The sequence below is a fragment of the Corapipo altera genome, unplaced genomic scaffold (assembly GCF_003945725.1).
Source record: "Corapipo altera isolate COAL_440 unplaced genomic scaffold, ASM394572v1 0, whole genome shotgun sequence".
Lineage (NCBI taxonomy): Eukaryota > Metazoa > Chordata > Aves > Passeriformes > Pipridae > Corapipo > Corapipo altera.
In genome coordinates this window covers 39269230-39295156 of record NW_020884872.1, presented here as the reverse complement: position 1 = coordinate 39295156, position 25927 = coordinate 39269230, and the positions used below count along the sequence as shown (strand labels likewise).

General features: G+C 38.2%; 1 protein-coding gene across 1 annotated transcript in view; it reads left to right on the top strand.

Moving 5' to 3' along the window:
- The window catches only part of PCCA (propionyl-CoA carboxylase subunit alpha), a 298109-nt gene that overhangs the window by 77251 nt on the left and 194931 nt on the right, over positions 1-25927 (top strand). Inside the window, exon 8 of the mRNA XM_027646956.1 lies at positions 25376-25507. Within this exon, the coding sequence (XP_027502757.1) occupies positions 25376-25507 (132 nt within the window). The remainder of the gene's footprint in view (positions 1-25375; positions 25508-25927) is intronic.

Sequence of the window (25927 nt, the reverse complement as noted above, 5' to 3'; positions counted from 1 at the left end):
CAGTGAGTCCTAGAAAGAAATGATCTTATGGGTTGTGCAGTTTGCTGCTATCAGATTGTGATGATAGGGGTCTCAAGGATATTTGCTCTCGTACTTTTTTTCTTTCCTCTGTCTCATTTGATACTGACTTGGCTTGAAGATGTGTGTCATTCTCTGCAGTAATAGCAAATATACGTGTGTTGGGATGCAATAGCATTGCGGTTGGCAATTGAGATGCAAGACAAAGGTTGCTAGCTTTTCGGGGGAAAATTGATGCTTTCATGTAGCAGCAGCTTAGTTTGGTAACAAAACCATATGATTAACTAAATGTATTCTTGCTATTTTCCAAGCTGCTCTATTTTCAGAGCACTATGTGGAAACTTATACTGTGAAATTATACTTTCCTTTGTAGAGAGACCTGCATATATTATCTGTCCAAAAGGATAGGTATTGCTGAATTTACATATGTACACAGACAACTGAGCATTTTTATTCCAGATGCCTGTTAGGATCATACTGACATGTTCTTCAGAGCTCTTGCAAAAGAGTGCTGGTGCTTACTCTCTCCCACTCTCTCTGAGGTATTGTGAACGCTGTTTATATTCAAGCTACTTATTATACAGTTTGGGATGGGGAATGCATTAAACATTTAGAATGGGGGAGAAACCAGCAAAAGGTATTCCAGAACATTCTTGTGAATAAAACCCGCCAGTTCGTTGTGTAAGAATTTGTGAACCCTTTTATTAGCTTATCTGAACATTAGGTGCATATATTTAAATGAGGATGTTTGCAGAAAGTAGAGCCATTTGAATATTTTTCACATACTTGAAATATTTTCATAGCTGCATTGGTCAGATTTGGAATTCCTATTGTTAATTTGCAAAATAGTTACTATTTGGGTTGTCTGGGAAGGCTGATACCTTTAGCAGGGTGCTAACACCTGAAGCGGTAATTCAGAACCTTGATTGAGACAGTGACTAGGCAACAGCTACTATTTTATGAGTTAACAAGTAGCAAAGTATAGATGTTGCTGGAGAGACATTTTTGGTTATGAGCCAAGACAGTTTTCATGGCTCGTTATAAAAAAAATCATGAGAAAGATTAGGTTTTTTTTTAATGAATAAACTTGTGTCAGATGTTTTGCGTCATGGTCAGGACGCTTCCATGTTCTTTACCCTCTCAGAAATCTGGAAATACTTGTGTGGAAAAGAATCATGGAGACTAGCAAAGAGGTTACCTGAGTAGAACTTTTACAAAAGTGGGGAGAACATTTTACCCTGCACACTTAGAATGATTTTAGTTTTTCTTTTTCAGTAGTAACTGTCATAAGATATTTGCAGATTTCTGTCTTAGAGTTGGACTATGGTTCTGATTGGATCAAATAGGGGAGGGGGTGAAGAGTGCTTTCAATTAAGATTCCCCCTTGCAGGTTTATGGAGGGGCAGGCTTCTGGGATAGTAGGGCTTAGTCTCTGCCAAATAGGTTCAACTGCTGCCTGGCTGAAAGAAGTGCTTCCTGATGGCTAACAAAAGAACCATGGCTGTTGTATGTGCCACTGCTCTAGTCATTTAGGTAAGGTTAAGTTGTACTCTAAGGCATTGTCTACTGTATGTATTTGTGTTCAGAGTTGTGCAGCTATTAAAGGCAGGTGAACTACTTGCTTTCTGGTTCTTATGACTTCTGGTGCTTTGATCCTTTCCTTGATTAAGGAAGAGTTGTGGCTTGTATCTTCCTGTATGTGATTTGGTAGGAATGGTTTATAGCTGTGCATGCTAGGACAAAGCTGTTGCTCCGCTAAAGGTAGCTCTGAGTAGATAAATGATTCTTTGGAATGGGATCTGATCTCAGAATACCTGTTGTTCCTACCGGTTGGTTGTTTTGGTGTTTTTGGGGAGGAAGTTGTTTGTTTTTGTAGTTTAAATTTTGAATTGGCTTTCTATGGAGCGAGAGGCAGATTCTTGTCAACCAAGTTGGTGTAGTCCATAACCACATTTGTCTTCAAGGAGACTTTTGGTAGAAGGTGTCTATGAATTCAACACCCATGCAACCCATTCTGCAGTGTTCAAAGGATACTTTTCAAGTTGGTAATTTGAAGTAATAGGTATTGCAACGTATGTGGTACTTCAGGCATTAATTTTTGTATCCCAAACATTGATTAAAAATTTTTAGTCTTTGGAGGACAATAAGTGTATGTGAGTTTCTGTGTATTTTAGGAAGCCAGAGAATAATATATGTAAGGGATATTGCAATTTCTTATTTTCAGTGTATACTTTTATTCTACTTGCAGAAAGAAAATGTTGTTTTAAGGTGATACCAAACTGAAACACTTGAATTCTGTAAGACTGTTACTTTTATTGATGGGTTCTGTTTTAATACTGTTGTTAAATAATTCCTGTAGTAGCCATATTATAGAGCTGTGACTTCTTTTGGTAAATGAAGTAGGCTACCCAAATACTGTGTGTGCTGTTGCATGTACAGAAGCTGAAAGTGCATTACATCTATATATGGAGAACATGCCTCTTAGCACAAAAGAGCTGCTCAGGAATCCAATGTGTAAATTTGCTTTTCAAAGGCAGGCAGCAGGTGTGCTGCAGAGTGGTGCTTCCACCTATCCCACCCAGAGAAGTGCAATTTAATTTACTCTGGCTGGAATTTAGAAAGAATTTCCCTACCCAGACTTTTGAGCAAGGCATCTTGCTAGCAAGCTGTGCCTAATCTGATGGTATTAAATTCAAAACTAACATGCCAGAAATCAGGCTTTTTAAAAACAGGTTACTCAAAAGATTAAAAAAATGCCCAAATGAAGACTGCTCCCATTTGGGTCTTTCGTGTGTGTGTGTGTGTGTGTGTGTGTGTGTGTGTGTGTGTGTAGGCATTGACACAGTTTAGTGTTACGTAGTTGCTTGGTTTTTTCCCTGGGACTTTCGCTTTACTTGGAGGCTGAATTTCTTTGTGTTCATTCAGTGTTTGGCTTCAGAACAGTATTCAAACCTAGCACAGGGCACATGTATATTTGATTTATCTGGGAAACTGTCTATTTCTGTCATATTTGTGAATTGTATACATGTTAATGCATTTATTCTCAAAATGTCTTGTTGCTCTTGAGCTGAGCAGGAGAGGATCATGTCCTGCTACTTCCTTGCATGATCTTCTTTTTTTTTGTTGTTGTTTCTGTGTTTAAGAATGTCTTGGCTTTTCATCTAGAAGGTACAGGAAACTCAGAAGATAAGTGGCCTTATTTTCGGTTATTTCCAGTTGCAAGAAACAATTTCAGATAGTCGTCTGTCTAATGGGTGGAGTGTGCTCTGATTGTGATGAGTTTTCATGGTACCTGACAGCTAGACTCTCCCTAGAAGGTTGTGCAAACTGAGATTTTCAGTGGCTTATAAACTGAAATATAGGTAACTTTTTAATTGGAATAATAAAGGTATTATTTATGGTATACCATGCTTAGCATGATACAGTATGGTTTTGATTCTGATTTCAGAGTTGTTAATTGAAGTCCTCCAGCTTCTGTATGAAACTCCTTTTCACCTCATTATAACAATTTAAACAGTATTACAGTTGTTATTTCTCTTAATTTTTTTTGCTGAAAGTTTTAGCTTTTTGCAGATGCTGAGAGAAATTCTTGTGAAAGAAATGCTTAGAGTAGAAGACTTGAGTCCAATGAGATTCAGAATTTGACAAAAGTATATTCAATTAACAGAATTTCCAAAGAGTGAATAAAGGGCAGAACTTTAAAAGTTCTGCTGTCATATAGACTGGCTCTACCTCCCAACTATACTTTATAGGATAATGTATCTATTATATTAGAAATGTCTGTATAATAAGAAATTAATGGTTTATCTACAAGATTTTTGTTTTCAGATGTTAGGTTGTGTAGTAGATTATAGTTGTATTTTTTTTTACAGCAGCTTTTTTTTTTTTATTATTTGGTTACTTTCAACTATACAAAAGACTTTTCCAGTCATTTCAGTGCTTGATAACTTCAGGGTTCACTGCCCCTGTACATTTTTCAAATTATTAGTTTCCTAATGCATACAGCTTTAATTTACCCCCTACTGGTATCCTTAAATGGGTTTTCAAGAATTTTGAAAGTGGGCTACTATAGTTGTATTTCAGTGTTGGTCCTGGCTGACATAGAATTTCTTAAGTAGCCTGCACAATTAAAGGGATGGGAGGTTCAAACAACCCCTATGGCAAGAAGCTAAAGATTCTCTTAAATAAATTTGTATTTGGTTTCCTAGAGTGTTTTTTCTTTACTTATTTCTGGTAATTTGCCTGTTGCTTTTGCAAGTGCTTTTCCTCTCCAATGTAACTTTAATGTGTTAAATTCAGTATCTGTTCTTCTAACATAAAATACTTAATGTTAAAACATTTGCTTTGTTTAAAAAATAGCAGCTACAAATCTGATACACTGCATACCTCACAGCACCAAAATATCTGTAAGACATGGCTTAAAGAACTGAGCACGCATATTGTATCCATGGAAGGGTGTATTACTGTGTATTTGCATATTGTGTTCTGAATATAATTCAGGCTGTTGTTTTAGCTCCAAGAGCGAGAAAACTACAAAACTATTTTGCTTTGAATTTACAGTTTGAATTTTCCATTACAGCCTAAAATTGAAGAAGTAATGATAAAATATCTCCAGTATGAGCATGCATGAGCTGAAGTCGATATGACTTTGAATCATTTAGCATTCTGCCACATTTTCTGTGGAAAAAGTGTTGTTCGTGAGGACTTCAACATCAGGCATTCTTCTTGCAGTTAAACTCAAGTGTTGTCTTTCCCTCTCCCCCTTGAGTCTGTGTTCTGGTAGTTTTTTCCCCTGGTTTCTGACTACTGTATGATCTAGTAAGAGTACACAAATCCATTCTCATATTTGATTTTCCACAGAACTGGAGACTAGGAAGCTTGTGACCAAAGTTTAAAAAACAGATAAAGAGCAACAGAAGGATGGGGGGGGGGGGAAAACCCTCCACCAACCCGATCCCCCCCCTAAATTCTTGTCTGTGAATTATAATTCCAGTCCAGCTAATTTTTGTAAAGTCTGCATTATCATTCAGTGCAGGAATGGTTCCCTACTGAATTTATGGCTCCATGAACAAAATATTTATATTGCCAGGTATTCTCAACGTCATGATAGTACCATATGCAGTCATTGCAACTGCATTGGAAAAGTAGTGAAAGAAAACAGCCTTAGGAAACGAGAAAATGTTATCCCCTTTTAAGGAGTTTCTAGTGTAGAATGTTTTTATCTTGCTCTGCTAGAGTGAAATAAAATCTGATGATTGGATTCCATTCTAGGAATGACAAACCTTCCTAATATATGTGGACTGAAAAACTACTGCAGGCATAAGTTAGAGGAGTTGAAATGGAGATGGAACCTGGCTAATAAAAAACCTAATCATTAGGTTTTAGCACAAATGAATAAAAGTTTGTAGCCTGTGTTTCTGTGCTAATTGAATGCCAGTGATAAAATGAGCCATGTAAAATAATTAATATTACTATCAACAGTTTAACTTCTGATTACTTACTCTCCTTTTTGAGTATAAGATTCGTGGTTTGGTCTTGTATTTCTGTAAGTCAGATAGCTGGAGTTTGGCTTTGTGACTGTCTTGTAACAAAGTTACAAGTCTGAAGTTTCTCCCTTCACATTGGAAAGTATTCTGAGGATTGCTAATAGGTATCACTTTAGTGTAGTAACTTTGTTAATTATACCAAAACTGAGATTGATCAGCATAATGTACTGTTGCAAAGTACAAAAAACCGAACCTCAACCTCAGTCTTGAAATTGTCACAAAGTTCTTGGCTTATGACTTCAAGATCAGTTTTTGAGCAGATTTGTTTGTTTGTTTGTTTTTTATCTTGTTTTAAGAGTGGAAAACAACTGAGATGCTTTGGTGAACAGGAAAGGAAATGCTGTTAGGCATCAAGCAGTTGACATGTCTTGCTGCTTTTTTGTATTGTGTGTTTTAAAGGAGTTTAGCATTCAGCTATATTATCTGCATTGTAAGAGCCTATAATGGAGGCACTTCCCTAAAACAAGGATCCAGTGTGATCTTCCAGGGAGTTTTGAAACTGCTCAAATACATCATGGCAATTTAAAAAACTCATCTGAGCTGTTTAATGTACTATAACTTTCCATTGCTAAGACAGGTGGCATTTACGGGGTAATAGTGCTTATGTACAATAGTTGAGCCTTAGTTCTTCATGCCTTCTTTAAAAATTAAACTGGCTGTAAGACAATATGTGTGGAGATCTATATACTCCTTTATGGATTACAAAGGCATATCATTATATGTACAAATGGTATATGTGTTCAGACCAAGAGAAGAACATTTAATATATTAAGCATTGACAAATTAATTTTTCTTCAGAGGTTAAAATCATGGGTTCCAAATCTGTTGTGGAATTGGAGCTCCATATGACTAAGTAAAACAGAAACTGTCCTTTCACCAGTGAACTCAGTGTGTTCGTTAAAAGGTGTGGTAAATAGACCAATGAGAGGATCAGTATAAGACAGCAGAAGTGTAAAATACCTTTAAAATATAGATGCACATAAAGTAGTTGAGAGATAATAAATTGGAAGGAGAGCTTGAGATTATAGGGCGAATGTAGTTTTAGTTTTGTGAACAGGAAGAACTCTTGTATGAACCATTTATACATCTGCAATGAAGAGATTTGCTCTTAGCACAAGGGTTGCTATGTGTTTTCTGATCTAATGTTGAAGAATAAATAGCAGTGAAGATGTAGTCCTGGAGGTGAAGAAAGTTTGATTGTAAGAGCAAAGATTCTAACAACTTCAGTCACAGTTTTGACTGTTTAACACTTCAGTGACACTCCATTTTTAAGTGTAATGCTGAATATTGCAATGTATAGTAAATTGAATTACCTTACAGTATCAGTCATGTCTGTTGTTGACTTTATCTGTATTAGGGCAGAATCCAAAGAACCTATTTATGCTCACCAAATCCCCGTTGTGCTTGATGTCATATGCACGTGTGTAGTGAAAATCTGGTTTATACCTTTTTCCCCTTCTTCCAATTCTGTTAGCATCTGAAGAAAAATAAAGAGGAGTAAGCTAAAAAATAAATGGGGAAGAAAAACCTGAGGCTCTAAATGGGAAACCTTAATCCCTGCAACCACAAAAAAGTCTGAATCCCCACCAGTCTTTTGAAAGTAGAGAAATAGAAGCAGTCCTTGTGACTGGGTAAAGCAGTATTTAAAGATATGGGCATTTGTCTCTGCTCTTTTCAGTTACCTGTCAGGCTTCTGCAGTGGGAAGAGTCTCATGTCCTCCATTAATAGCAACTTTTTAACATAAACCTTGTTTAAAATGTGACCAACAAAGGCCAAGGATTTTCTAACCTTACATATTTATGGTACAATATAAGCTTGAGACTACTTAATGTAACTTTTGTTTTGTTTTCATAAAGGATAAGCTCTTTATTAATTCATAAAAATTGGGATTAGGGGCCTGGTATCTGAACTGTAGTCCTTAAAATTAGAGGATATAGTTGCCTAGAAAAGAGTGACAGTATTGGTCTTGGTTTCTACAGTTTTGGAACTTCCCCTTCTTATACATAATATTTTTGAATTCTTTTGAAATGTATATATATTCAGAGTGGAAAACATTATTTATTCCAGACATGAGTTAATGAGTTTCTTATTTTCACATTTCTTTTCTGTGTTGAAAATCTTGGGAGCCAGGATCTTTGTTTGTTCTTCCAAAAGAAAGTCTGTCTTAAGCACCAGTTCTAGTTCATAAGCCATTTTCTGTATGGGAGTATCTTCTGTCAGAGCAGCTAATTTTTTTTTGTATAGCTGGTATCTCCAGCTCTCTTGTCAGTACTCAGTTGTTTTATTTTTGAATTTCTAAGTTGTTGGAGAGATGATTAGCATCAAAATTTTTTTTTTTTTTACACACAGAGACTAATAAATATACTCTTTAGATTGTTTTTGTTCAAAAATATTTACAGATTAAAATTTTGGCATAGGGAAGGAATAAGTTTAATTTGTCTCTGCGAAGTTAATGAAATCTTTTATTATGATAATGTAGAGAGATCATTGCAACACCATATTTAAAATAAACAAGTATGTCTCACTGGAAGTGGTGGTTCTTATTTGTTCTGAAACTTTGCCAAGCCAATCCTTTACATTCATGGTTTCATGCTTACTTTGCATCCATTTGAGATTTTTTTGTATGTTGTGTTTGTGATGATTTAGGGTAGTGCCCGAAGGATAAGGCCTGGGGAAGGAGTTCTACTGATGCAGAACTGGTTTTCAACAATAGCTCTGAAGCTTGTCAAAATTTCTAATTTGGAACAGGTCCTTTCCACATTTTCCCTGATTAAAGGCATCCTTGTTTGGGAACTGGGAAAGATCATTCTTTTTAACAGGTGATTAACAGGCAGTGTTAATTATTCTAGAAGTTTCAATGATGGGACCAATTACTTTTTAGGAGGATGATCTAGACCTTGCATGGTATATTCTTATCTGTTCTAACCTTTCTTCCTCCTGGAACTCCAGGCTGTATGTTTCTAGTCCTGCTGTAGCTCCTGCTGCTCATGGTGCTCGGGTTGCTCTGCAAAGCAAGGAGTGGGAGCCATAATACCCTCTTTCTTCTCGTGGACATTTTTACAAAGGTGCAGTTTCACATCTCCATAAACTAAAATTTTCCTGCTGTTGCAAAGAGGTTTTGGCCTTGATCATGTTCCTGCCATCTCCCTTGTTCTGGATCTAACATTTATTGAGTCATCTAGAGCAAGCTTATAAGTAATCCAGAAAGAGAAATTGGCAAAATGCAATGAACTAGGTGTGAAAAATGACTGGAAGTCAGAACTCCACTTTTTTGTGGACTTTGTTGCCATGGTACAGCACTTCTGGCTATTGACAATTAAATTTCCTATGTGTTCCCTCTTAGACTGAGCCCATCAGGACAAGCCTCTTGCTGCTACCTGTTGTACTGTTAGCAGGTAATGGCAAGGATAATGAAGGGACTTGTGAGAATGTAAAATCAGGCTCTAGACTTGCTCTGGCATGCTGCATTCATTCCCTGTGTGCATTTGTGCTGTGATGCAGTTGAGATCTCTCCTTGTCTCTTTGCCTTTCTTCCTCAGTTCAGGAGGTAAAATTTAACCTTTTGCATATACTTATGGATGCTTTTTTTACTGATAGTATCTTGGAGTATATTCTGCCTTTAAGGATTTTTTTTACTGTAGCTTTGAGGAACATCTAGATTTACGTCCTTATCAGCATTCAATTCACAAGTGAAAATCCAGTTTGCTAGGAATTTTAAGGTAATTCTAGCCCAGTGGATAAACTGGAGATTGGATTTCTAAAACTTGTTCCATTTCACCATTTTCATATAACTTAGCTGAAATACTAAAGTAGAAAGAGTTTTCCAGGGTACCATGATCTTATTTACTATCTTATGCAGTTATGAGACATCAGTTTGTGTTAAAATGAAATATATATATATATATATATACACATAAAAATTGATAGTCCTCTAGTCTCTGCTTATCCAAGTTTCATTCCCCTCTTGCCATCCCCATTTCTGTGGGGACCTTTGGAAAGAAAGAAATATCAACTTTTCAGGAAGATTGACATCATTTAGTAGACTAATTTCCTCTACAGGCTAAAACTTTGAAATTTAGGCTCTGCAACTGTTTAAGCCTGCTTAATTTCAAGTACATGCTTATTTACAGGGTCCAGATTTGTTTGTCTAATTACTTTAATAGCATGAGTGAAGCCAGACTGTCCAACTCTCAGACCCATCTGTTGGGAAGGGGGGATGAGGAACTTGATTGTGACTGTTCCAAAAAGCCTGTTCCACCTTTAGCCATCAGATGAAATTTATCTTTCAGATTCAGAATTGGTGGTATTCAGGAATACATGGCAGATACTTTTGTTATAACACATTATTTTGAGCTCTGAATAGTTGGGGTCTGTGGGGAGCAGGGCCACAAGGGGATCTCATGGATTGCTTCATTTTAAGTGCCTGTAAATTCTCTGGTGCTACGTATCGATACATATTATTGACTTGTTTTATTTATGACACTGAGATGCTGAGAGGTTATTATCCCAAAGTTGTAGCATTATGAATGATGTAATACTGCCTGTCCATCACATTTTGTTCTTTAGATTTAAATGTGCCCAATTCCACTGTTAGTTCCTCACACTAGCCAAGAAGTGTAATGTACGCATACTTTGAAAATAGTTTGAAACTTCTGTATTATTTAGTGATGTTTATGGTCACACATTGTTTTTACTTTTACACTGAAGGCAAAGAACTAAGGGCCAAATCTGCATTTTTGATTCATGCAAGAATATGTGCAAGTAAGAACAGGGCTTGGTGGAAAATCCAAATTTGTATATATAAGTCCTATTACTTAAAGATAATAAAATCAGGAATAATTTTTTTTAAAGTTTGGCTACAAAAGCACTGAGCCTCTTTTCTTAGCTTTATTTGAACATCCCCATTTAAGAGGATAACCTAATCACACATATCTCTGTTCATGATACTGAATGTAAACTTCATGTAAGTAGAGCAAAAATGGAAATCAGAGGGAGAACTATGTACGTTGACTGTTAAAACATACAGAAAAAAATCAGAATTTTCTTAGAATGCTTTTCAAAGGAAAAAAAAAAGGAGTTTTTCATTTACTTAAATGCAGTGGGTAGCTGTAAGAGGTAGTTATCTTTCTTTACAGGGTAATTAGTCTTTCTCCAAGAAACACAGTTTTCTCCAAGAAACTGTGTTTAAGACTTCAATAAGAACATCTTCTGTTACTAATACTACTACAGGCATCTGTACAACTAACTAGTGTAGGAGATGAGATAGTAGTGCTTAACAGAATTCTGTGAAATGGTATCTTTTGCTGTGACTGCATTGTCTGATGTTATTATCCCACATGTACAGTAGTACTTGCTCAACTGATGAGAGGGTATCATAGAAGTACTACTTTACCATCTTCCCTCCCTCAGACTTTAGCTGCTTCTCCCAAGTGCTTTCATTCCAGTGCTGGTGTAGGGAGTTCCCTCTTGCCCCTGCTTGCACCTCCAGTTGTGTCTTCCTAGCACTGTTCTGTATCCTATGGTGACCTAATGCAATTGGATGGGCTTGCATTTCAGAGATGGGAACCTTTTGGATTTTTTTTTTAAACAATTATTTCATTGATCTAATGGGTATCACTTGTCTGCAAAGCTAAAGGAACAGCATACTTGAGTACAGATGTACGAATAAGTGGCCAGAGAGACCAGCAGTTACAAGAGAAGAAAGATCAGTATTGCAAGGCACTACTTTCTCTGCAAGAAATGAATGTTGTGAGATTCAGTAGGAAGATCCATATCCGTTTATCTCAGACAACCTACAAGAGTCTTGTCTTGCTTTTTAACAAGGATTGTGCCAGGTTCCTCTCTGCTGTTGGTTGCTGTAATACTTCTCCTCTGACCAGAGACTACAGTCTTCCTGATATTCTTCTCTTGGCTCTATAGAGTAAATGAATTTGGAAGGCAACTCTGGAGACCTAGTTCTCCTCTCTTGAAGCAGCATCAACTGAAACAGGTTGCTTAGGGCCATATCCGGTTGAGTTTGGAATATCTCTAAGGATGGAGACTCCACAGCCTCTCTGAGCTACCCATTCCTATATCTGACCCCCTTCATCCAGTAACTCTTGCCTTTCTAGATTTCAGCTACCACATGTGCCAGTCATCTCATCACCACTGCCTTGATGTAACTCCCAGTTCTTGCCTGCTGGTGACTGCCACAGGCATCTCTAACCACAAGCGTAGTTTTCAGTCATCCTGCTTATACCTTTCCTGCGTGCTTTCCCTTCTGTACCCTCTTATATGTCTGGTGACAGTATATTTGTTGACAAGTTGTCACGATTGCTATTGTCCCTTCTAGGAACTGTCCTTCACAATCCTCTAAGCACGCCTTGCCCTTTTAGCTGTTTTTAGGTCATATGGTTCCCAAACTGATGGCTGCACAGATGCTGCTTGGGCTGTGAGAGGCAGGAGGAATTGGATCCTGGGATGGGGGTATTTTCTTTGAGTCACTACTCTGTGGCAGTTGTTTTTGGTTTTTTTTTTTTTAGTAACTCCAGGGTCAGTATATCTTGGCTTCGGTAGAAGGCAATGTGTTGGTTCAGTGAATTAAACCTGATTTGGTGTGGTGGTGGTGAACAAACAAAACCACAAGCAATTGTGTGCACATGCATGTTTTTGTTGCTGATTTACTTACTGCTTCTTTAGCTCTTAACTAATGTTTATTAATATAACTTACAGTAAGATTTATTTTTTCATAAATATACCTGTATATAATATAATGTTGGTTTTGGACTGTCAGAAATTAAATCTAATGCTGTTAAATGACTCTCTTCTTGTGGGGAAAATAACTCCAGTCTACTAATGAGATGCAGATGCTTCCAGTTTTCTGAAGTGAACTTGATGGTCTGCTCTGTGTCTTCGAGTGTAGTTTCTGGCATCTTTATAAACTCTGTGAAGGTCTTTGAAACAGTCTTTATCAAATGTTTGATGATGACTACATCTGCTGAAGAAATAACACTTGTCTAGATATCAGCAGTTGCAGCTATTTGTCAGGAAGTAAACTAGTAGCCTTCTTGTGAGGACAGGGAGGATTTTAAAGTATACAGGCCAGCTAAGAAAAGGGTACTGTAGCTCAGTAGAATGGAATTATCCATGTTAGAATTTAGTCAGGGCAGTGGACTTTTAACACTCCTGTTTTTATAAAGAGTGTTGCTTATTCAGTGTCTTTGTCAGTGTTTGAGAAATGACGCTATTTCAATGTATTTATTAGTGGTTATTATGAATGCGATTCTAGGGTCACTTATCTTCCTGGTTGTGATTATGCTTAAATCATCAGTAAATTCAGGGTGGTGGGAGCTTGAACAGTCATCATGAGTTTTATTTTGGTTTCTGAATGTACAGTATAAATATAATCATGGTCACCTAACTTTGAAAGCATTGTAGAATGTCTGGAAAAATACTGAACAGTTTTTTTTTCAACATGCAGGCATACAATTAATATCCTTTGACTGCAAACTCAGTGTAACATCTCAATAACACAGTGCTAATTTTTTATTACTTGTTGACTTCAAAATGTATTTTCATGTTTGGTTGGTTTGTTTTTTTTTTTCTGTCCTTCCCTTGAAAAACACAAGCTAAGGTATTGCAAAGTGTGCTTACTAATCAACCTATATGCTTGTGTTTTGTATTCATTTGCAAAGCTTCACGTGCAGCTTTAGGACAGGAGAAATAGTATGGCTGTATTAAGAATATGCCTTGTGCCCATGCATTTTCTTAATCTGCTCTAACATTGGGGGTTTTGAACTTTCAGTTTGACATAGAAAATTTTGTCCATGTCATAAACTTGGGTCCTTGGTAATGTGAGGTATTGTTTTAGCTACAGTGATCCTCTGGTGTTTCTCCCCCTCATCGTTCTGTCCCGTTTTTTTTCTCCATGACTGCCTGGTTTTCATTTAGAGTAATGTCTATTTTCTGTTCAACATCTCATTGAACGTTCTTTGCAAAGCTGAAGACTTTTTCCAAACTAAAACCAAACGTCCTAGAAAATAAAGTGCTGCTAACTTTCTCTGCGGAATTCAATACAGTAATTCCAAGTGCTTCTCCCTCCTCCAAGCAAATTAAAAACATTTAACTTGAATCTTAATTAAAAAAAAAAGTCAAAAGATCTAATTCTCAGAGGGCAAATTGTGTTTAATTGTATTTTCAAGTAGTTAATAGATTTGGCTATTTGTGGCTCAAATTTATTATTTAATTGGATGGAGTACTTATTGATAAGCAAGGAATCTTTCTTACCTTACTAACATATTCAGGATGGCTTTGTGCAGCACTGGCACATCACATTCTAAGCTAAGTTTGAATTAATGATTAAACAAATGTTGCTTTTACATCATGCAGAATCTTGTGTGGTCGTGCAACTGATAAAACTATTTTGTGTTGCATGAAAAATGAAATGGTCTTCATGAGCCTAGATGATCGGGAGGACTGAGATTACTACGCTTGTTAGTGTTTGCCATTTCCTTTGTGCATACCTGATTTCTTCTCTTTATCTTCATGTAATCAGCAGCTATATCCATTGCCAGGATCTAATTGAACTTAATGAAGAAAGAGGTTCTGCTGTTAAGCTTCCGCATTCTCTGCTCTTTGTGCTGCTCACAGTGCTAAAAAGAGATGAGTTAACATAAACCTGAGTAGGCTGTTTAACCTTCTTTCTCTTCTGGAAATGTAGATGCAATAACATTTGCAGCTGAAAAGGCTCATTCGCAGTTTCTAATGTTTAAGGATGCAAATGAAGTATTTTGTCTTTTCTGTCGCCTGGAGGTGTTAAGCAAGGAAACAGAGAGAGGTTTCTAGGATTAGTTCCACAGATTTCTTTTATCATGTAAAAATCAAGGATGGTTTCAATGCCATGAAGTAAAGAAAAGCAATATGGAAACCATCCAGGGAAAATTCTCAAGTTTCTCCCTAAATTTTCTGGGTATTTTTTACTCCTGATATAGTCAAATACTTAAGCTTTTTGCAGCATACCAGGGCTAAGTTCCTGTGCATTTGGATGGTGTCTGTGTGATGTTTCATAGATGGTGAAGCAATTAATCATTAGCAGTGGCATGTCATGCAAACTCCTGTATGTTCAAGTTTTATATTTTATAGTTGAGAAATGCTTCTAAATTCAGATAATTCAATATTGAATTTAGGTTCTGGACAGACAAATATATAGATCTTTTAAAGCATTTAATTGTTTGGAATTGAAATTATCAAGTTTGGATCTGATCAGCAAGCTGAAGTTCTAAGTGAAAACTTTTAAGTGTAGAGCCACAGAGGTGGTACTTGTTCTCAGTCTCTTGTGCTTTGAGTCCTTGGAAAAAGCTGCTTCTGTGCTTCTTTCGCCTGCAAAGATATGACCTGGAATGTTTTTTTCCACTTAGAAGTTATAATATACACTATGAAATGTTTGGTGAATGAGAGTGTTTAATTTTGAAATGCAGAATTAAATCCCTTGAAGTACATTTATTCTTTGTACATCTAATCTATGATAGTATGAGTTCACAGTTTGTGTCTTTATAAGGAAGATGTCTACAGATCAGCCTGATCCTTTTTTTGACTTTGTAAACTTAACACTTCTGTGGAATTAAAGGGTAGATGACTTTAAAGTTTATTTAAAAGCTATTTTCCATGCAGCATTTGTGCTCAAGGTGATGCTGACCATGTAATTTTATTCTGGTCTTTCCCTGGTGTTTATGCAGGAGGTCCTGCACCTTTTCTGAGGTGCACACTTTTTTGGAACAGTGAAGTTAAGTAGCCTTAGCTTGTGTTTACACTGGTTCAGCAACTGTGCTTTTTGTTTAAGCTGAGTTTTAGAGTAGTCTAACAGAGTTCTCTCTTCCCACCTCCAGCATTTGAATATACATATACTACATTTAAAAAAACCCATAAATATGCCTATATATATATATATATATATATATGTACTGTTCCTGCATTCTATTCCCAGCCTGCTTCAGAGAAAGCATATTTGGGGCTTGGATAAGGCCTGTTTGCATTTGGTCTGTCAGAAGTTTCTGGTCGTACTGGTAGCTGATGAATGGGTTTTCGTGCCTCTGCATAGTTTAAACTTTGGAGACCAGTATTAACAGATTCACACCAGGGTTAAATATTTCTTAGAGTGATGATTTAAAGGGAATTTATTAACACATATCCCTCCCCATGCCAAAGGTTAAATGTGGAAACTGGTGTCTGTGTTGGTTCATTTCCAAGAAAATGAGTGTATCCTAGTTTTCATTTTTTTTGGTATTGCTGCTCAGCAGTTATCTTCTTTTCTTAAGGCAGTGATTTTGAAAATGCTTTAGTGTTCTTTAAGCTCAGTTTTAAGAAGAGAGACAAACTTGCTACTGTGTTCAATTTTAGGTAAGTCTTTTTTATTCTACTAGCTTTTTCTTTTCAAAAGAAACACTTGCAATGTATTACTTTCTCTTACAGTATGTACTCCTGTTTGAGACAGCAAGTACAGATATTTAAAATGGCACAGTACAGTGTCACATAGCTTGTGTGGTGAGTTCTGACCTCTAAATTGCTATGTGTTTTGGACCCAAGTAACAGTTTTGATTTTGAAGTAGAATTTGGAACAAGCCATGAGGTCTGACAGTCTGGGAAGCACAGTTCTTTGTCACCACCTAGTTCCTCTAGCAAGGTTCATTGGGCACTGTCACTTTTCCAATTGTCAATTTATGTTTTGCTTTTGAGGCTAGTTGTTGTCACGGTCTACCTGCCTGCTGCTTCTAGAACTCAAGGTGATTGTAATAATCCATCTCCTTCCAAAGCCCTCAAATAAAACAAAAGCCAAACCTCCAGAAGTAACTACAGTAGCCAAAGGCAGGTATAGTCAGAGAACAGTTGGCTACAGCTCTTCCCCTTCTAGCATATCTATCCATTGATTTACATCACATACTGTATTCACTTTGTTGTAAACCTGTACAGAAGGTTGAAATTTGCTTTTCTTCAGCATGGCTCCTTTTGTAAAAATACTTGTTCTAATGAAGGATGCTGTTGTACAGTTAGTATTGTCTTTCCTTTCATGTGTGTATATTCTGAAGATCCTTTGTCTTCACAAATTCTGCTTATTTCATTCTAACCAAGATTGGAGGAACTGTTTTTCACTGACCTGCTGCAGAGTTACTACTTTTGGTGATCCATGACAATACCTAGGCTTTAAGTAACAAGCTTTCTCCAGCTTAAAATAAGTGTGCATAGAATGAAATTTTCTGTTTCTTGGTACTAAATTTGGAGGTTGATGCCTGGACAGATCATTGGGCACTCCTGCATATGTTCTGAATTGTAAGCCTTCAGGATAGCAGCAACAGGGCCCAGGTACTTGAACCGATAAGGTTGTTTCTGTGCATCTAGTGGAAAGCTTCAGGGTGTTCTTCCATGTCCGCCATATCCTATTGTAGAGCATTTATCAGTTCAGTATTTCTTAGGTTATTGAATGGATGCTTCTTATTATGTGTTCTTATAGTATATTTCCTTGGGGGATTCCTTCCTAGTGTTGAATGGACAGTTCCTGTATTGTGAAGTGATTTATGTCCCCATCTTTTTCAACAGATGTCAGTATGCCTGCTGTTTTGTGTTTTTTTTTTTTTTTTTTTTTTTTTTTTTTTCCTAGTGTCTTGTCTGAATCTTGTCTGTCTTTGAATGTTTCATCTGGATTTGTCTGTTCTACTTGTTTTTTTTCTAGGTTGTTTATACTTCTCTTGGACCTTCCTTTTGCTGCCCGCTCTGCTTTTCAGCCCTGCATTCAGCTCATGTGTCTTAGAGGCTTTTTAGCCAGCTGACTGTTTCAGTCATCCTTGAACTATGCTGCTTATCTGCTCTGCTTTGTATGTGGCTGCAGGCAGCTGTATGTACAGGTTTGTGTCCTTCTGGTGAGCTATGAACTGTAGATGGGAAATTGTATTTATGGAAGATTCTAGTTTTTCTGGAACACTGTGATTACCGGACTACTTGTGCTTATTCCTTTCCCCTTTGGGTCTGCCTCCTTCACTGGTTATGTGTCAAAAGGGCAGTACAGTGGTGAGAGAATTCATCAACTGCATGTAAGTATTTCATGGAAACCTTTTCCAGATTTTCCAGTGAAGAACACTTGAGGGTTAAGAGAAAACCCCTTGAAAACCAGACCTATGATAAAGTCTCTACTGGAGTTCTTATTTGTGAACCTTCCTTCTTAATCTTATTCACCAATAAATTCTTGAGTAAGTGTGGTGACTTGTTACCCACACTTGCTGATCTTGCTGTTACCTCACTGACAGAATCTTTCTTTGGCTTTTCTTCTACCATTGGGTTGTTCTGCTACTTGACACCACGTGTCAAAGAGTTGTTTCAAGTAGTGACTTTGATGCTTCAGACTTCAACTGTGCTGCAATTCATACAGTGCTCCTCAGAGAAGCATCATGTTTGATTTTAAAATTAACCTTAAAGCAGTAATGCAGAGTTGAACGCAATACGGCAGCGTGCAGCCCCCTGTGCACCTTAGAGATTGAGGATGTGTCTTCCCCCAAAAGAGCATTCTTGTTCCCAGTTACATGCACCAGCAGCTCATGTGGTCCTTCCTTCAAGTGCCCATTAAGCTTCTTTCTGTTTAACTCATTGCATCTCAGGAAAATGATGGAAAACACTCCAAAAATAGACCGTTGTTTACCATGTTGGTCATCTAGGTCAACTGAGGAGTGTTAAAGCCTGCTATTAAAGAAGGGGGATACCCAACCAGCAGGGCTGGGGTTAAGCCCTTTCCTCCTGACTGAATTACTGTTAGTCTTCCATAAGTATCACTCTGAGTTTGGATAATCTTGAAAACATCTTATGTAAGTCTGAGTTTGAGAACCTGTGATTCAATGGCACTGTGTAACAGATTGTTTGGGTTCTCCTGTAAATTTCATGAATTTGTTTAAAACCAGTTCTGTGTTTACATAGGAAAGCTTATTTTCAATAAGGTAGAGCAGCTGCATTTGCTCCTGAGATCTCTATCCTCTCATCCATTTCTTCATCAGAAATGGGAAACATTTTCCTATAACTAGCCATTTCAGGTACCAGGGAAGGAACAAGCAAAAAGTCTACATTATTACCACTGCTTCTGTGTGGTATATTCTGTGGATAATTATGGGAGCACTTGCACCTGGAAGCAGCTGGGCACTTGGAGTGTATTTTGCCACATCAGCGTGCTGTGAATGGAAAAATCCCCTCACTGAATGATTCTGAAAGAGAAAACATAAGATTCTTGAGAGTCGTGTTTTGGTACATGGCGTACCTCCTTGCTGGTTAAAACTGTTTCTGTTAAACTGGTGTCACATGCAGATTCAAATATCTTGGCTCAAATGAAGACACCAATTACAATAGTAATTGTCCATTACAATTGTCCATTACTAACATAGTAAAAGACAGAGGATAAGTTTCAATATCACTTATTTTGTCTAAAGCTGGATGGGAACTGTTCAATCATTTCCTGCAGCTCTTGGAGGCCTGGCAGTGAGATGGCTGGTTTGCCACAGATTCATAATCCCACAGAAGAGTATATGTTGCCAAGGGAGCTAGTGTGTATAAAAGTTTATTATGCAGTTTTCCCTTCTATCTTTAGTTCTGTTTGTGCTGTCACTGAGGCTGAATCCACTGCTGACTGTATAATGCAGTAGTTGTGAATATCTACATTCATAATTTCAGGGAGGAGGTTCAAAGGAATCTCCTCTTCTAGAAGCAGTCTCTTCAATTACCTCAGGTCCACAAGAGTTTGTCAGATGGGCAGGTCCTTTCCAGATGTTGGGAATATGGTGATTTACGCTAGCATAGGTCTGTTTGGCCCAGTCTGTTCCCAGAGCAGTCAGATGTGTTTAGTAGACTGTGAAGGTAACAAATAGCTCAATCATGAACTTCCCAAATGGGTTTTCCAAATTTTGCCTTGCCTTGTCATACTTTGCCATTTAGTTTTTGCTATATTATGAGCCCCATATTCCCTGAGGGTAGAATAAGGCTTTTGTCAGGCTAAAAAAAAAAAAAAACAAAAGGGAGAGAGGATGAACTGCTCACAATTCTTCTTACATGACAATTACACCTATTGTTACTGCTTTCAAAAATAGAGGGGGTTTGGGGAAAATTCATTATCTACTACTTAAGGCAACTAAAAATTAACTTTCTTTTATATTCCTTGTTGTTTGCCTGTACTTTTGACTGTGCAAAGTAGAGCAGTGATACGCAGGTATCACAGACATGTTTCTAAAGAAAATGCTGGTGCATGTTTATGGTGAAACTTTATATGTTCCCTGCAGCTGGATAATTAGTCTCCAAGGCTGAAATACGCTTATGAATATGTAGAGTAACAGAACTTTTGGAAGAGCTTGTTTGATATGCAGTGTGTAAGCTTGTGTATGTACAGCAGAGTTTCTTGTATTTGCTATGACACTAACAAGTCTGTGTGTAGACAGACTGTTATCAGACACTAGAAGTTTTTCTGGTACAGTTTCACCACTTCTGTGTGTTTGATAAACTAAGGATGCTAATGGTGAAGTGCTGGTAAATCTCTGTGGGAGCTGAAGATGTTTCCAGCACATTCTTTCTTGTGGTCTATTTTTTGCTTTTTCAGTTTTGGGCAGTAGAGTTTTGAACAGATTGTTTACTACATTATGTGATGGTTGGCGGTGAAGAAGGTGGGATGCTTTTCTGGTGATGAACTGAGAAGCTTTGGCAGAGGGCTTGAGCAACCATCTTTGAGTTAAATTGACTTAAATTATTGTAGCAAGACTTTCAAGAGTTTGTTCAGTAGTACCTTGAGCTGACAAAGTCTTTTTTTTGTGTGTTTAACTAAAGTTGGTTGCAAGTCATTTCAGACAATGCACATTTCTTCTATGTAAGAGATGGTTAGACATACTGACTGGAAACCAGGGGAACTCCTTTGGTTTGGTGACTTATTTTTGATTTATGGATGTTGCAGCATGCAGAGTGATGTGGTTTTAGGTGTCCTGTGATATCACATTCAGTTAAACTATTTTGTTTCAGGTTTTGTTGCTGGAAAATAAATGGCAGTGGTAACTGCCTGAATTGATTAACCGTATCAGGGAATAGCTGGTGGTACTAAGCTGCTGCTTGTTCACCATGTGTAAGGTACAAAGGTTCAAAGCAGTTAAAGCAGAGAGGTGCATGTGTAGACAAGTGCAGTTTGTAAATTCTGGGTTATGAAAAGTATACATTAAAAAAAGACAAAGATGCAGGTTGCACCAGGTTATATTTGCATTAGAGTAATGTGAATCTGCTGCATATCATCTGGTACCTAAGTTTTGATAAGTAACATTGACTGTATCCATGTGGAATATTACTGCTCTATAGGATTCATGTAACAAATATAATGGATGTGGAGATTAATTTCTTGAATGACCTGGAGCATTCCTTCTCAGGTGGTTCATGAATCTCTCCTAAGTGGTGCTGTTCTCTTCTTATCCAGCTACCTGTTTGGACGGGAGCAGGGAATGAATCAGGTACTTGGGAAGTCCATGCCACAGGCCAGTGACATGAGACAGTCAAGCACAATGACCCCTATGTGCCTTTTGCTGGAAAGGTGTGTGCTTGCTGATGTCATGAATGCAATTTTGATCCCCTCCAGTGACCTCCAGTTGGAATGAAGGTTTATTTTCTGTCAGAACAAAGTCAGAGGAGAGAGAGAAATACTGTGAGAGTACGGAAATAGACTGCAAGATAGAAGTCTTGGATGGTCTGTTAGGGCAGCAAAAGTTATGGACCCACTGTCTTGACCTCTGGTGAGTCCATGTTTTTAGTGGTAGACTTTGAGAAGAAAGTGAGGAGAGGAAGCAGTACATAATGGAGTTTAAAGTGGTATTGATCAGGATGTAAATGCCAGTGTTGTGGCAGAAACTGTAGATACAAGGTGTTTCCAGGTAAGGAGTGATACAAGAGGGACAGTGTAATCTCTGGTTGTTAAGTATGTAAATGAACCTTTTCCACACAGCTTTTTGAGGTTAGAATACAGTCTGATGACAGAAGAGAACTTTGCCTTATCTCCAGGTGTATGCAGGTGCCTGTTTGCAACTCCGTTGTTAAGAGAGGATGAAGTATCAGTTTTCAGGTCAAAATCTGTTTTTTCTGAAAAAGTCAGATCCAAACTTTGTGCCACTGTGGTTTCATGTGTCAACTCTTTGCTTCTTTAAAAAATAAATTTCTTGTAGTACCAAAGGATTTGGACACTAAATAATTATAGATCTGCACCCTTGTTTTGGTCCTCCTTTTTCTTCCTTCCTCCTATTTCACTCTTCCCAGCTTGGTAAGGCATCCATTAATCAAATCAGTATTACTGAGTTGCTGAACTAAGAAGCTGAATGTAGTAGAGAAGTGCTGGGCTGAGATGAAACCTCAGTTGGTTCATTGTGAATTGAAGCTAACAATCCTTTGTAGCAGAACTGATGCTCTGCATTTGTTTTGGGTGTCTTTGCACTGATCTTTTCTCTATTTCTAGCACCCTGTTAGCTAGGATGATAACTTGCCTACTCAGAGCTTCTGCTGTTATACTCTTCAGGCTAGGAAGCTGCTGACAGTGAAAGTGATGACTCCCAAGCATGTTGGGATCTCTCAGCTCTTGTAAGATCATGAATAGAAGGATGTTGTTCCCCAACTTTAAAAAACAGCATCACCTCCTAAGGGCACAGGACCAGGCAATTCCCAAGTGTCAGAAATCAAGCGACAAGGCAGAAGGTTGACTTGGCTGAGCAGGGATCTTGTCTTGGAAATAAGGCAAAAAGGGAATGTGTATGCCCAAGGGAAGCAAGATCAAGTGACATGGGAAGAATTCAGAGATGCTGCTTGCCACCGTAGGGAGAAAATTCATGCAGCCAAAGCTCAACTGGAGTTGAAGCTGCCAGAAATGTGAGTGGCAATAAAAAGAGCTTTTTCAAATACATTAATGGCAATAGGCAGTATAGAAATATCATTGTCCTGTTACAGATGGTCACCTCACAAACAGGGCCAGAGACAAGGCAGAGGTGTTTAATGCTTTCCTTGTCTGTCTTCAACATGGATGATGAACCAAGGGGGTCTCAGTGCCCTCAGCTGAAGGATCATGGCTGTGAGAATGATCAACTCCCAGTCAACCCTGAGACTGTGTGGGATCTACTGTTTCAGCTGGATCCCTACAAATCTATGGGGAATGATGTGATTTGTCCCAGAATCCTCAAAGAGCTGCTGATGTCATTGCAAAACCCCTCTTGATGTTTTTTGAGCAGTCTTGGGAATCTGGAGAGGTCCCAGCTGACTGGAAGCTGGTGAACGTTGTCCTGGTCTTCAAAAAGGGCAAGAAGGAGGACCCTGGAAACTACAGGCCTGTCTGTCTCACTTCTTATGAGGCACTTACTTGCCTGGTAAAGTTATGGAGCAGATTATTTTGGGAAGTATCGAAAAACACCTGAAAGACAACACGGTCATTGCTCAGAGCCAGCATGGCTTCATGAGAAGGAAGTCTTGCTTATCCAACCTGATTTCCTTTTATGACAAGAAAACCCACCTAGCTGATCAAGAGAAGGAAGCCAGTTGATGTAATCTTTTTGGATTTCAGTAAAGCTTTTGATACTGTCTCTCACAGGATCCATCTGGATAAACAGATCATGTGTGATGGGTGTGCAGTTGACTCATGGGCGGAGCACAGAGGGTAATAGTGAATGGGGTAACATCAGACTGGTGACCTGTCACTAGTGGGGTTCCACAGGGCTTCATCTTAGGCCGTGTGCTCTTCAACATCTTCATCAATGACTTGGATGCAGGACTAGAAGGTATAATTAGCAAGTTTGCAGATGACACAAAACTGGGAGGAGCTGTTGACTCCCTCGTAGGCAGAAAGGCCCTGCAGAGAGACTTGGACAAATTAGAGGACTGGGCAATCACCAACCGTATGAAGTTCAACAAGGGAAAGTGCAGGATTCTGCACCTGGGATGGGGCAACCCCGGATGTACAGACAGACTGGGGAATGAGGTGTTGGAAAACAGTGCCACAGAAAGGGACCTGGGGGTCCTGGTTGAAGGCAAGTTGAATATGAGTCAGCAATGCCCTGGCAGCCAGGAGGGTCAACTGTGTCCTGGGGTGCATCAGGCAAAGCATCACCAGCCGGTTGAGGGAGGGGATTGTCCCACTCTGCTCTCCCCTGGTACAGCCTCACCTTGAATATTGTGTGCAGTTTTGGTCACTGCAGTATAAGGAAGACATTAAGCTCTTAGAGAGCATCTAAAGGAGGGCAATGAAGATGGTGAAGGGCCTTGAGGGGAAACTGGGTGAGGAGTGTCTGAGGTCACTTGGTCTGTTGAGCCTGGAGAAGAGGAGATGGAGACCTCATTGCAGTTACAATTTTCTTGTGAGAGGAAGAGGAGGGGCAGTCACTGATCTCTGTGGTGACCAGTGACAGGACCCAAGGGAGCAGCCTGAAGTTGTGTCAGGAGAGGTTTAAGTTGGATATTAGAAAAAGATTCTTCACCCAGAGGGTGGTTGGGCACTGGAGCAGGCTCCCCAGGGAAGTGTCACAGCACCAAGCCTGACAGAGTTCAAGGTGTTTGGATGATCCTCTCAGGCAGATGGTGTGACTCTTGGGGATGTTCCTGTGCAGGGCTAAGGGTTGGACTCAATGATCCTTGTGGGTCCTCTTCAATTCAGCATATCCTGTGATTCCTGTGTTCGGGGATTGGATCATGTACTACCATCACAAGTGCACAAAGCTTCAACAATGACTTTTTGTTGTTAGTGACTTCAACACTATGGTATATACAGCACAAGGATATGTCAAAAAGACAAAATATTAAGACATAAGTTGTGATATAAGAAATTGGCTATTTGCCATTTTGTCAGTGTTGGTATTAAGTAAGCTGCCCATTGTCTAGAAACAAGTTGGTTTTTAGGCAGATGTCTTAGAGTTGGGAAAGAAAAAAAGGAATGTAACAGTTGGAAACATTGTGCAAGGCTTGAATTTTTTTTTAATCTTCCCCCCCCATACCTTTTTCTCCTCCTCCGGTACAAAAGCTGTTCAGTTACCTGAAACACGCATGTACTTGTTGATGAATCAGTAACTTTCAGGGAATAGTTCTGATAGAATTGCCTTTAACTCAGTATAGCACTGACCTGAAGAGGTTTGAAAAAAAATGCCTGTATCTGAATCATCTTCCTGAAGTCTATTGTTGGTATAGAGAAACAGGAGGAAGAAAAATGCAATTCAGTGTTCTACCTACATATTGAAATTGAAGTATTTAAGTATATTATGTTAACCTGTTTCCACATTAGTATTGGACAAGAGAGTTTCCTAAAAGAATCGGGAAATATGTTTTCACTTATTACCTTTCAAGATCTTAAATATGTTGAGTAAGAGACTACATTTTCGTTGTGATGTTTCATTGAGGTTTGATTTTAGGAATGCGTAATAAATAGAATTTTAAACTGCGTTACAGTTTAGCAAGTGTGTCTTTGTAAATCACTTATGGCTGTTTCAAGGGTGAGTTAACTAGCCTCTATTTTCTAAAGGAATATTTTGAACTTTCAGACTGGAGTATCTTCACTTGCAGCTATTTTTCTCTGGCCTGGCTTTGATTTATACAAATGCTAATTATAGGGACTTTGAATCTATGTGTATACATAGTTTCACAAGGTCATACACATTTTTAATGAACTGTCTGAAATGTGAATTATATTGCTAGGTTGTTACATAAACAGATTACTGTTTTATAAACATTATTGTATTAATCAGTTCAAAAGGAGAAAAATACCTGTATAAAGAAAAGCTGATTTTTATTTTTGTCTCCTAAAGTTTTATTGTCTTCGCAGGCATCGCAAGGTGTCACCTTCATTGGACCTGACACACATGCTATTCAAGCTATGGGAGACAAGATTGAAAGCAAATTGTTAGCCAAGAATGCAAAGGTCAACACGATCCCTGGCTTTGATGGAGTAGTCAAGGTGAGAAATCATTTAATTACTGTCTGCCCACTGTAGGAACAGTGTCTAAATCAAAGTACACCTATTGAAGGTCTGATGCAGAATCTAATTATAATTCTATCTTCTTTTTCAGTAAGATGTAATTAAAAACGGAGTACAGATTTTTGCTAGCAAGAGAGCTTTGGAAAAGAAGAGAAAGTCTGTGATAATAAATGATGTATTAAGGAGTTCTTCAGTGGAGTCTCTAAAAATACTTTATTTTAAATTTAACATGAGGGCAGCTAAATGTATTAAATGCCAGATGTGGATTCGACTATCTACATATCTTTACACTTCTCAGGTCTTCTTGTTGGCCAACCTCTTGACAGTCCTGATTTTAACACTGGAGCTTGCTAAAGGGTGTCAAGTTTCCATTTTATGGTCTCTGCTGATGGTGCAGAT